This window comes from Rhagoletis pomonella, unplaced genomic scaffold, assembly GCF_013731165.1.
Source record: "Rhagoletis pomonella isolate Grant_MI unplaced genomic scaffold, Rhpom_1.0 Rhpom_scaffold_00002, whole genome shotgun sequence".
Taxonomy (NCBI): Eukaryota; Metazoa; Arthropoda; class Insecta; order Diptera; family Tephritidae; genus Rhagoletis; species Rhagoletis pomonella.
The window spans coordinates 59,368,339-59,379,488 of record NW_023458556.1 but is presented as its reverse complement, the minus strand read 5'-3'; the positions used below and the strand labels follow the sequence as shown (position 1 = coordinate 59,379,488).

The 11,150-nt window shown below is 34.2% G+C and overlaps 2 protein-coding genes across 3 annotated transcripts in view; one reads left to right on the top strand and one right to left on the bottom strand.

The window, feature by feature from the left end:
• Positions 1 to 11,150, top strand: part of LOC118733892 (myb-like protein P) — a 322,500-nt gene that overhangs the window by 184,132 nt on the left and 127,218 nt on the right. The window lies entirely within an intron of this gene.
• On the bottom strand, positions 8,545 to 9,798 carry LOC118733895. The gene has a single exon (XM_036463527.1). The coding sequence runs from the start codon at positions 9,612 to 9,614 to the stop codon at positions 9,417 to 9,419; it is 198 nt and encodes a 65-aa protein (XP_036319420.1). The 5' UTR covers positions 9,615 to 9,798; the 3' UTR covers positions 8,545 to 9,416.

Genomic DNA, 11,150 nt, shown 5'->3' with positions numbered 1-11,150 from the left:
AAAAAACGCGATTTTTTGATACTTTGACCACGTTTTTGTCAAAATCTAAAGCTAATGGAAAATTTTTACTTACAGATTCGTAATCAGCACAAAAAATTCTATCACAGCTTTAACATTTTAGGAAAAAAAAAAATTTCCTATTTTTGTTGGCCTGTGTAATTGCATTTTTTGTATTTCAGCGACCATATGAGATAGGGCCTTTCTACATATCGTCGTTTAAAGTGCAAAACCGCGTATCAACAAAATGCAAAACCGCGTATCAGCAAAAATGCAAAACCGCGTAATTGAACTTGTAGAAATTATTTTCTAGAGCGTAAAACACTCATATTTCAAAATGGTTCTCTTTTTATAAAGCAATCGCATTTCTGGCTAAGTAGTATATTTCAGGATGAATGGATAAGGATTGAGCAAAGAGCTTATGTGAGCAAATCCAATTTTTGGCAGCCAATGTTAGTTACGCGGTTTTGCAGAATTACGATACGCGGTTTTGTACTTTAAACGACGATATGTATATTAAGGTAACGATATGTAGGTGTACGGTGATCTTTTTGTTGTTTGCTTGTAAGGTGGTACGGTCTAATTTCATGTTTATGGAATAACCCTTGGTGAAAACAGCTGCAAATCAATTAGTTAGGAGTGCATGGTGCAATTCGTACAATTCAGCTAAACGCAATTTGATGTAAATGTGCAATTAAAACCTATTACTGCTACTCCATTTGTCGTCTAATATCTATGTCGTACGTAAATATACATACACTAGGTGACAAATGCAAGTCTACACCTTGTTCTAATACAATATTATATATTTTATATATATATATTTTTTACATTAACTATTTATGAACATAAAGTTCATTGTATAATAGGTTTGTTCCGCAAGCAACTTGTAGAAAAACTCGAGCAAAGTTCAAGATGTCAGCGTACATATATCAAATAAACTCTAAAACTTACTTGTGGAACGCGTATGTGTAACTCGAAGTGACTTCGAGTAGCTTGTGTAACAAACCCAATATAAACCTCATAAATCAAGGTGTCACACAAATTCAAAGTTCACTCAAAAAATTTGCATCAAAATTTTCAACTTTTTATTCAGAATTTCTACATAGAAACTTTTCGAGTGCGTTGTTTTGTAACCCCTTAAATTCTGATTTATATGGTTTATATTATAGACATAAATAATTATTGCATAACATTTTTCATTAAAATAACTTTGATTTCCTATTATGTTAGAACAAGGTGCACACTCTCATTTGTCGCGTAGTATATGTACATACATACATATGTATATTTATAGCTTTGGCAGATAAGGCCGAGTTTCTGCTTCTGTTTTGTTTGTTGGAATTAAGAAGACGTTGCTTTTGAAAAACCCTTTAAAAAATTGCTTTATGAGGAATAAACCTGCATTTTCTATGTTACTTACATACATACCATACATACATACATATGACATTTGTATCTGTAAACGAAGGACTGAACCTTCAACTTTAGAACCCGCAGTCACTATGACATGCACAAAACACTTGGTTACGCCAATTGCACAGCATAAGACGCACCCAAGACGCTTATTTCATTAATTGAAGCGCGTGGGGGCAATATAACTTATGCTGCAACGAAGCAGTTCACTTCTTCAATTTAATTCATTAAACAAATGTAATTAATTGCAGAAGCAAGAGACCACAACCACAAAGTATGCTAACGTAATGCTACAAGTTTCTTGACCTTATCGACTGTCAGCAACATCTGCTCATTCGTCACCAGGCAGCACTTCAATGCTATTTTTATGCTCTTCCTGCTCGAGAACTAGGCCGAATGGGATGTATTACTTTCTGAAAATGTTATAATGTATGCACTTGTACACACATGCATGTATGAGTGCACATATGTACATAAGTCTGGCGTAGAGTACATATTTGAGTACATACAAATGAATTTTTCGCTTTAATTTTGTAAAATTTGCAAATTTTGATTGAGTAGACAAGTGCAAACAGCGCTGTTGTAAAGTAATAATTTTACTGTCAGAGTGGGTTAGGTCAATGACCGACGGGTGAGCTCTGGCTCAGTGCATAATTGGGAATGGGTTCGCTGGTGCTGAAGATTAAATATTTTTTATAAAGTGTCTCATTAAACAAAGTTTATTAAACAAAGTTTATTAAACAAAGTTTATTCCCTATTTCTTATCCTATAACAACAAAACTCCAAACATGAAACGTATATCCGCTTGGATATTCGTGTATATGGATAAAATCTGGATATCCGGTTAATATCCGCACATTTGGTTATGCGTTTAATATCCGTTCATTAGGTTATCCGGATACCAGGATGTTCTAAACAGTACTTGAACGGATTCGTAAAATTGTTCTCAAAGTTACTGAATCTATCGAGTCGCAAAATAAATAATAGAACACTTAATTAACCCAAAAAATTGTTATTTAGTTTTTAATTTTTAGGTTCGAATTTGTAGATATCTGGATATCTACACACTGTTCGTACGTATATTCGAATATGCAATTATCCGCGTGAGCAAGATATCCGGATATTCGGTTTTTTTATTCAGATATTGGAGTATGCCAATATCCGGATAGTCCGTATAGAATTTCTCTTCTTTTTATTTGGTGCTGTAACCGCCTAAGCGATTTTAAAGCATGCCAGTCGTTTCTCTTCTGCCCCAACTGACACCAATTGGAAACACCAAGTGATGCCAACTCCTTCTCCAACTCGGCTTTCCAGTGCAGAGGAACCCTGTAACCGTTTCTCCGGTTACCAGCATTGCGGCCCGCGTTGAATGCTTTCAGAGCTAAAGTGTTGTATTTTAATTCGTCGCACTATGTCTATTTCGTTGCAAAGCTCATACTAGCTCATCGTTCGATCGTCTGCGGTATTCGGCATCGCCAACGCACAAAGGGCCGTAAATTTTCTGTTGAAACTTTTCCTCGAAAATTCCACGAGCCGCCTTATCGGATGTTGTTATTGTCCATGCTTCTGCGCCATTCACCAGCACGTCCATGATGAGCGACTTACATATATATAGAGTGTGATTTTTTTACGACGTGAGAGGACTTTACTTCTCAATTACCTACTCAGTCCAAAGTAGCACTTGTTAGCAAGAGTGATTCTGCTTTGGAATGATGAAAAAAAAAATAAAAATTCTATCCTTTTTCGAATTATAACTTTCAATTGAGTCGCGAATACGCTGACTGACTGTTGGTTGACAGGATATACGTTGTCGTATCCTCGTTTTCCACTAAATCCATTCGCACTGATATGTCCCAATCAGTTCGTTAAAGGACAAAATACGCTTGATAAGACCTTAGGTTGTTGGCGCGTATGGCGATGTCACCTTTATAGTGGGTTGGGCAGCGCACACTTAAATTTCAATCGTACTCACCACTGTACTTGAACTTAGCAATCCTATCGAGTCTGTTCTTCTTGTTGATATTAGGAAATTAGTAAGTTTCCTATCCTACGAATTACACATAATTTTTGCAACTTGGCTTGGTACCGCTTGGCGGTACATGAGCAGATCTTGTAATCTTTTGATTTTCCCAAGAGGAATTGATATACAGCTAACCTTCTTATAGCCTCATTACAGTCGGCGCCGGCGATAGAATTGGTTTCATATGAAAGTAGAGCATTAATGGTCGCCTAACTATCTACGTAAATGTTTATTTGCTCGCTTTTCGGGTTAATTTCATGCTGTATCTCTGCCGCTTGCTTTTTTAAAAAGTCCTGGGCTCGTAAGATACTGCAGTGATCTGATAGCCTAAAGGACCTATGAATTACCAGTTCTGCGCAATATACTGCATGCCTTCCGTCTATCACAACATAATTGATTGACTTATCGTTTTCTGGAGATAGCCACGTAGCTTGATGGACCTCTGTATGCTGGGACCTATGTATGTACATATATGTACATAGGTATACCAATAGAATGCAATACTACCCACCCAGCGAAGTCATACAGTTTTCGTCCGTTATGGGACATCAGCGCTCAACAATTACATTTTTTCTGTGGTTTGATGAGATACCTACGCATAAAGTTATACAACCGGTTCTTGGCGTATTAACTAAAATTTTTAATTTTTGATATTTTTCCCTAAAAAAGTTCTTAAATCCTACCTTTACCTAAAATCAAAACCTGGTGCAATATATTGATTTAATTTTTTGCTGAAACCCACAGTAAAGCCACCCTTCCACATTTGACTAAGATGAGCTTAAAAAAATTGGTGTGTTTGCGTTTTCTAACAATCGGAAATTTTGTGTTGATACACTTCTGAAGAACGTGTGCATTATATTTCATACTAAGCTGATTGAACACACATACGTACATATGCAGTGGCGTAGCGAGGATTTCGTGAAGGGGGGTTATGAAAAAAAACTTCTGCGATAGTTTAAAGGTGAGACCCTCAATGGCTAGAGGCGTCGCCTGTGTAATTTTTCATACATACATTAGTGGAAAATAAATAGTGACACGACATTTTAACAAATATTTGTTCTTTGTTTCTTTAATATTTATTATTTTTTTATAAAAGTATAGCCCATTATCTAACAAAAAACATATAAATTCATATTTCAAACTTTGTGCAAAAATTATAAAAAATCTGCAAACTTGCAACTTTTTAATCAGATTTTTTAGAAATTTGTTGAGTATGCAGTTTTAGAGTCCATTAAATTTTGTCTCCCATAAAAGTATGTTCCACAATTTTTTTGTATGGAAAGAAGTGCGTAATACATTCAGAATAAAAATTATCAAAAATTAACGCGATTTTTTAGAAACTTCAAACTTACACTTTATTCTACTAAAATTTAATGGGCTATAAAACTGCATACTCAAAAAAACTCTTTAATATTTAGAAGCAATTTTGCAGAATTTTTATAATTTTTGCACAAAGTTTGAAATATAAATTTATATGGTTTTTATTAGATAATGAAGTATACTTTTATAAAAACTAATAAATATTAAATAAACAAAAGAAAAATGGGAAAAATTTGTTAAAATGTCGTGTGCCTATTTATTTTTCCACCACTGTATATGAGCCATTCTTACCGCTATATATTTCTTGTCTATGTGTGAAGACCAATCGGTTTTATAAGGGTTTTGTAAGACTACTTGTAGGCTGTACTCTTATAATGGTTTTATAATGCTCTTAATAAAGAACGTATATTATAAAATAGGTTTTTAAGGCTCTGCGTGTAGACTCCTTTTTTATCCTGTTTTCTTTTTTGTATTTCATGATTAGAACAAATCTTCTACAAATTTAGCTTTAAGATCTTTATAAGTTTTCTTCATTCAAAATCAGCACTAAGCAAATTTATACACATCTATAAATTTTAATTCTTGGAGAAAGTGCGCATTCTCTTTTCGAAGTAGGGTTTGTCTTCATAAAGATCATAAATACTATTCAGTCATACCATTTCGTATTTTGCTAGATAAGGAAAAATCCTTTGTTTTAGAAGTTATATACTTATTCATATACATTTTTCTGTGTAGATTAACTGCTCTTCCTCTTCGAATTTGGATTCCTCTTCACAAAGATCATGAATACCATTCCAGACTTTCGTAGATAACCGAGGCCTGTATCTACGTAACCGGAACGACCCAGATTTATATTTGGCCACTCCAGCTACAGTCCCCAAAAACTCTTTGGGGAACTTGTATGCTGCCACAACAACAACAGCATGGTATCTCCCTTAAAAAAACGAATTAGAAATTAGGGTAGGTATTAGTACTAAGCTACGAAAAAAAAAAATTTATAAAAAATTCCATCACGTAAATTTTCCGGTAAAATTCGTTTTGAATTTCCTTTAATGTTACAGCATACTACTAGCATTAACTTTGAATCCCCATAAATCTTTCTGATTTACTGAGGGTTTAGTATTTTCTGAATTCATAAAGGAAAAATTCAAAAATGACAAATCAGAAGGATGAAATGGTATTGTGTTGTTAAATCAAAGGTATACAAAGTATTGGTTTATTGACGAAGGGGTGAGGGCGGGATGTATCCCCCCAATAACCCCCGCCGCCCCTTTCGCTACGCCACTGTACATATGTATGTGTGTTTATACTTACATATTAAATTATTCATGACCTTGGTCTACTCAACTTAAACATTAGCAATAAGCATTCTTCAAAAGGTTCTCAGATGTTTGCGTTGCTTGTAGAAACCATGATATAATAACTGATTGTGCTCGTGCATGTTATGTGCTTAATATGTTATATGTACATATGTATGTAAGTACGAGGTGTGTTCAAAAAGTAAGGTGACTTTTCATTTTTATCAACAACTTTATTTATTCATGAATATTAATGTTATCTTCTTCAAAGTTATTCCCTCTCAGATATAATACACTTATGCCAACGCTTTCCTCAATTCTAAAAGCGCTTCTGATAAGAACTTTTTGGTAGAGCCTTGAGCTCTTCAGCGATTTCGATCTTCACTCTTAAATTTGATTGGGCTTTGGTTTAGACGTCATAACCATATACCCCTGATCTGTCAACAGTTATGACCCCTTTTAGCATTTAAGGATCGTTATTGACGTCATTAACCAAGTCTGAGCGATGTTCGTTCGATAGTTCTGGTGGCCAAAATTAAGCATTACCGGTACAAATGTCGATGCCACACGTAACATGCCCAAAAGTTCTGAAAAAAATTCATGGCACATACCAACTGAGATGCCTACGTATCAGCAACTTCTCTAATCTGATTCGACGATTCCCCAAAACTATTTTCTTTATTTCTTTAATATTTTTACCAGTTGTTGAAGTACTGGGGACGTGTATAGCGAAGTTCGTCATTTAGCATCTCCCCGGTCATTTTGGAAAATTTGTACCTACCACTACTAAACATCTTTTACTTAGGGCAGACTCATCGTATTCCACTATCGACATTTCTATTGTTTTGGAGCACTTAATTCCATTTTACACAAAATTGGGTGCAAATTCTTTAATAATTTTTTTCAAAAGTAGAAAATCGTCAATAAAATCTAAAAATTAAAAGAAAATTATGCTAAACGAAGAAACAAATTAAATTAAAAAATAAGGCAATGTAATAAGTTTTTTTTAAAAGCATAACATTTAATTTATTTAAAAAAATTAAATTAAGAAAAGGAATTAAATTAAAAAATATACATATACGAGTTGCGAGTAAACTAATAGCAGTAAAATTCAGTTGGTAACTTAGGTTTATTTATTTGTTGTTAATAATTTTAATTTAAAATATGAGACGAACTGTATCAGAAACCGCATACATAAAAGTTTAAAAGCTTGCAAAAAGTTCACAAAACTTAAAAAAAAAATTCATCAAAGTTTCGATTTTTTAAACCAGATTTCCTAGTTTGAATATGCAGTTTTGTAGCCCATTCAATTTTAGTATCATAAAGTGGGAGTTTCAAGTCGCTAAAAATTAACGTTGATTTTTTAAAATAAAAAAAAATTTATAAATAAATAAAAATTTATATGGAAGAAAACCTTGGTGGGGCGTTCTTCAACAAAATTCTGAGATAGGGTGTTATTCAAACAAATTCTGAAGTAGGGCTATTTTCTGAGATAGGTCGCTTTCGAACCTGCTGCCGAGATAGGTCAATCTTCCACTGAAATCGATATGATCATTAGTGCTCCAATACAACAAAATAAAAAATTGAAACTAGAATATCTGTAGTCCACGAAATTTCAAAATTCACCTTACTATATAGTTGCGATTCCGTTCGAGGCCGAACTTTTCAGAATTAGTCCGAAAAATTGTACTGAAGATATTATAAATGTGTGTGCGGGAACGACTTCTGACTATTTATGATAAGTTCAGACTCGTACGAGATTGTAACTGTTTTGAACACACCTCGTATGTACATTAGGGTGGTCCAAAAACAGTAAAGTCGGAATTGTGATGCTCTCGCCCCCTAGGATTGTTCTATATCGAAGAAAGTATACCCATATTTTATTATTTTGAATTCAAAAAATATTTAGAGGTCGCTTAAAGTTTTTCACGTAATTTTATACAGGAAAATTTGTTCGTAGAAATGGTATAGACTTCTTCAAAATCAATATTTGTATATATGTATATATAAAATACATGGATAACTTTGGGGGCTTTGAGCGACCTCTAAATATTTTTTGATTTCAAAATAAAAAAATAATGGTTTATTTTTTCGGTATAGAACAATTCTAGGGAGTGAGAGCGTAAAAATTCCGACTTAACTTTTTCACATGCATTTTTGGACCACCTTAATGTAAATATATAACGCCTCGTATTGGCGGCAACTGCGATAAGCATGCAAAAGCAGACTGCTTTCCGTTGTTAGAAAAGTATTAGAGAAAAATATACAAGAAATAATAAAAAAATCGCTGAAAGTAAACAAAATTGATTTTGAAATAGAAATTTATTTGCTCATAATCATTTGCATATACAAATGTACATACACATATACTAAGTACATACACTTATGTAATAAACATACGTGCTAAAAAAAATCTTAAAACTTCCAAGATTATGTAGCTATTTTATTTTTACAGTCTTGAAGAATCCATAGAAGAACGTTTGATTACTTATTCACTCGAGTAAAGTGTTTACATGTAAAACTTAACACATCTTCTCTATGTGCTTAAGTGGTTATATACTAGATACATATGTATATATGGCTTTTGGTTTGCTACATGCTATAAGTCTGATTTTATTATAAGTATTTTATATATGTGGCTACAAATATGTTCATAATTTTTTTGAAAGTGGTCTAAGTCATTGCAAAACTCTTGTGCTTAAACAACCGGCTACTTGCTATCGAATGCATCTGTAAATCTTTATATCGTCATAAACTAATGACAAAACCTTTTACCTTTGCTTGATGAAGTTAAGCTCATAACCGACGCGTGTAAGTGATCATTTAAAAATAACATATGTATGTACATATGTATTTAAGTAAATATTTATGGCCTAAAAATATTAATATAGTATCTATATGACGTCTTATCACACAAGTGTGTTATTAGTTTTAATGAACTTAAAATTAAGTACTTCTATAAAACCACATCAGTAATGCGTATTCATATTTTTTTTATCCAAAAACTGGTTTAGCGGCATTTTGGGTGTTGGCCTTTTTGACTGAGCGTTAACACTCCACTCTAAATGCACTCATTGCAGTGCTTACAAAAATATATCTCTTATTTACGCCTACAATATTTCGAATTATTTATAGATCGGAATTTAGCCGTTCTTGGCGACAGGTGATTGCCCCTTGAATCCTTTGTGTCTCTTTTCTGCTTCTTGTAGGCAAATGTGTGCCTTATACTTGACGCCTATTGGCTGCAATTAGCTCTTTCAATTTCCGCTGCCCCTTTCTCGACGCTGTGCCACGAACTGCTCTTGCCATATAACTAGTATTTACTTTTATAACTTGCGCCGAGGCTTTAGACATAAAAACATAGCTCAAGACTGTCGCTTTTGCATGGCATCGCAAGCACTGCAGTAGGAGTATGAGCTCGGTGTTGGTGGCGGCGATGATGGGCTGTTTGGACCGTTGCAGCTGCTGCCGAATGTAACCTGCACTTGTGGATGAATAGGAAAGTGATTCCAGTGCGGGCAGGGCATCTGTGCTGGTGGCTTGATTGGGAATGTGTTAGGCATCTTGTTGATTTATTGTTTTCACTCGAAATGTTGCTAAAACTTCACAGTGGCTTTGTTTGTATATCTTCAGTTCTTAACTAGAACTCTTTGCAATTTTTACTTTCTTTTGATTTTTAACTCTCTGCTCTTTTGTTTTGTTTAGTAGTAATCTGCACAAAGCCACAATTTTTACTGAGGCAGGAGCGCGTCACTTTTTGGTTTTATAGCAGCCTTCTCGCACAAGCGACACGCAGGCAAATCATAATGTCTGGTAGTCAGGCAACCGACGCACAGTGGGTCGCCTCATACAAGTTAGCCGGAAAAAAAAAATTTTTATTGCTCAGATGCTAAGATTTGTTGTAAAAAGTGGCCATACAAAAACTTACCTTGATCAAGGATCGATTAGACGACACCAGAGGTCCTTTGAAAAGGGTTTGTAGCAAAAACGGTATATTGACGGTATCTATATATAAATACGCCACAATAAAATTTGTAACCCCCTTTTTGGGGGCACCGTTCTCTTGAAAGGATATAACTTCCTCTAATCCAGAAATGTTAACCCCATTATACAGAGGGCGTGGCATATGACATACAGACTAAAATGTGAAAACTGATGTATCTCTAAAACCAATTACGTTGGGGAACTGAAACTTGGCACGGATGCATAAATTGTAAATACCCTACTTACGGCGAAAAATGATAGTTATTGGAAAAGGGGGCGTGGCAATTTCAATACAAACTGGAATTCTCATATCGCTTATCTTTGGAACCGCTTATGCTAACATCCTGAATTTTGAAACAGCTACATATGTTAACAATACCGTACTTATGGCGAAAAATGGTAGATTTTGGAAAAGGGGGCGTGGCATCTCCAAATTTCAAATATCGCTTATCTATGGACCGCTTTTGCTAACGTACTTATGGCGAAAAGTGGTTTGTATTCTAAATGGGGATGTCGCTCCTCCCATACAAAATGCACTATCCATATCGCTTATCTCTAGAACTACTCATAATAAGTTTATGGATACACCTACATATAAAAATCATAAAATGGCAAGAATCATTCAATTGGAAAGAATTTTCTCCCAGATTTCAAAATCGCTTTGAATGATTGTTATTTTGTGGAAAAGTTTATGGAAGGATTTTTCTTCCAGTGGGGGGCTCAGGGATTGAGAGATATCCTAAAGAATCCTAATTATGGTCACATTTGCTTCATCTTTTGAATACTAGTTACCCAAACGTGTGATGCAAAGATATTGATTTTTGGCCCCGTCCTGACAAAACCCGTGTGAACACCTTCGAGGTACTTTCTTAACTTCTACCGATTCTGATGAAGAGAAAGAGAAGTTTATGTAGATGTTGGAAATATAGTTTTTAACCTTCCCAAGGGCTCTGAGACCAATATAATCGAAAAGCTTATTTACAGTTTAAATTAATTTAAAAGCTTTACACTTCAAAGAAAATACTATTTCAAGTTTGAATGTAAAATTGTTTAATACATACATTCAGTTATTTTTTAATGAATATATAACTTGTAGCTACATATTTGTTTTTTTT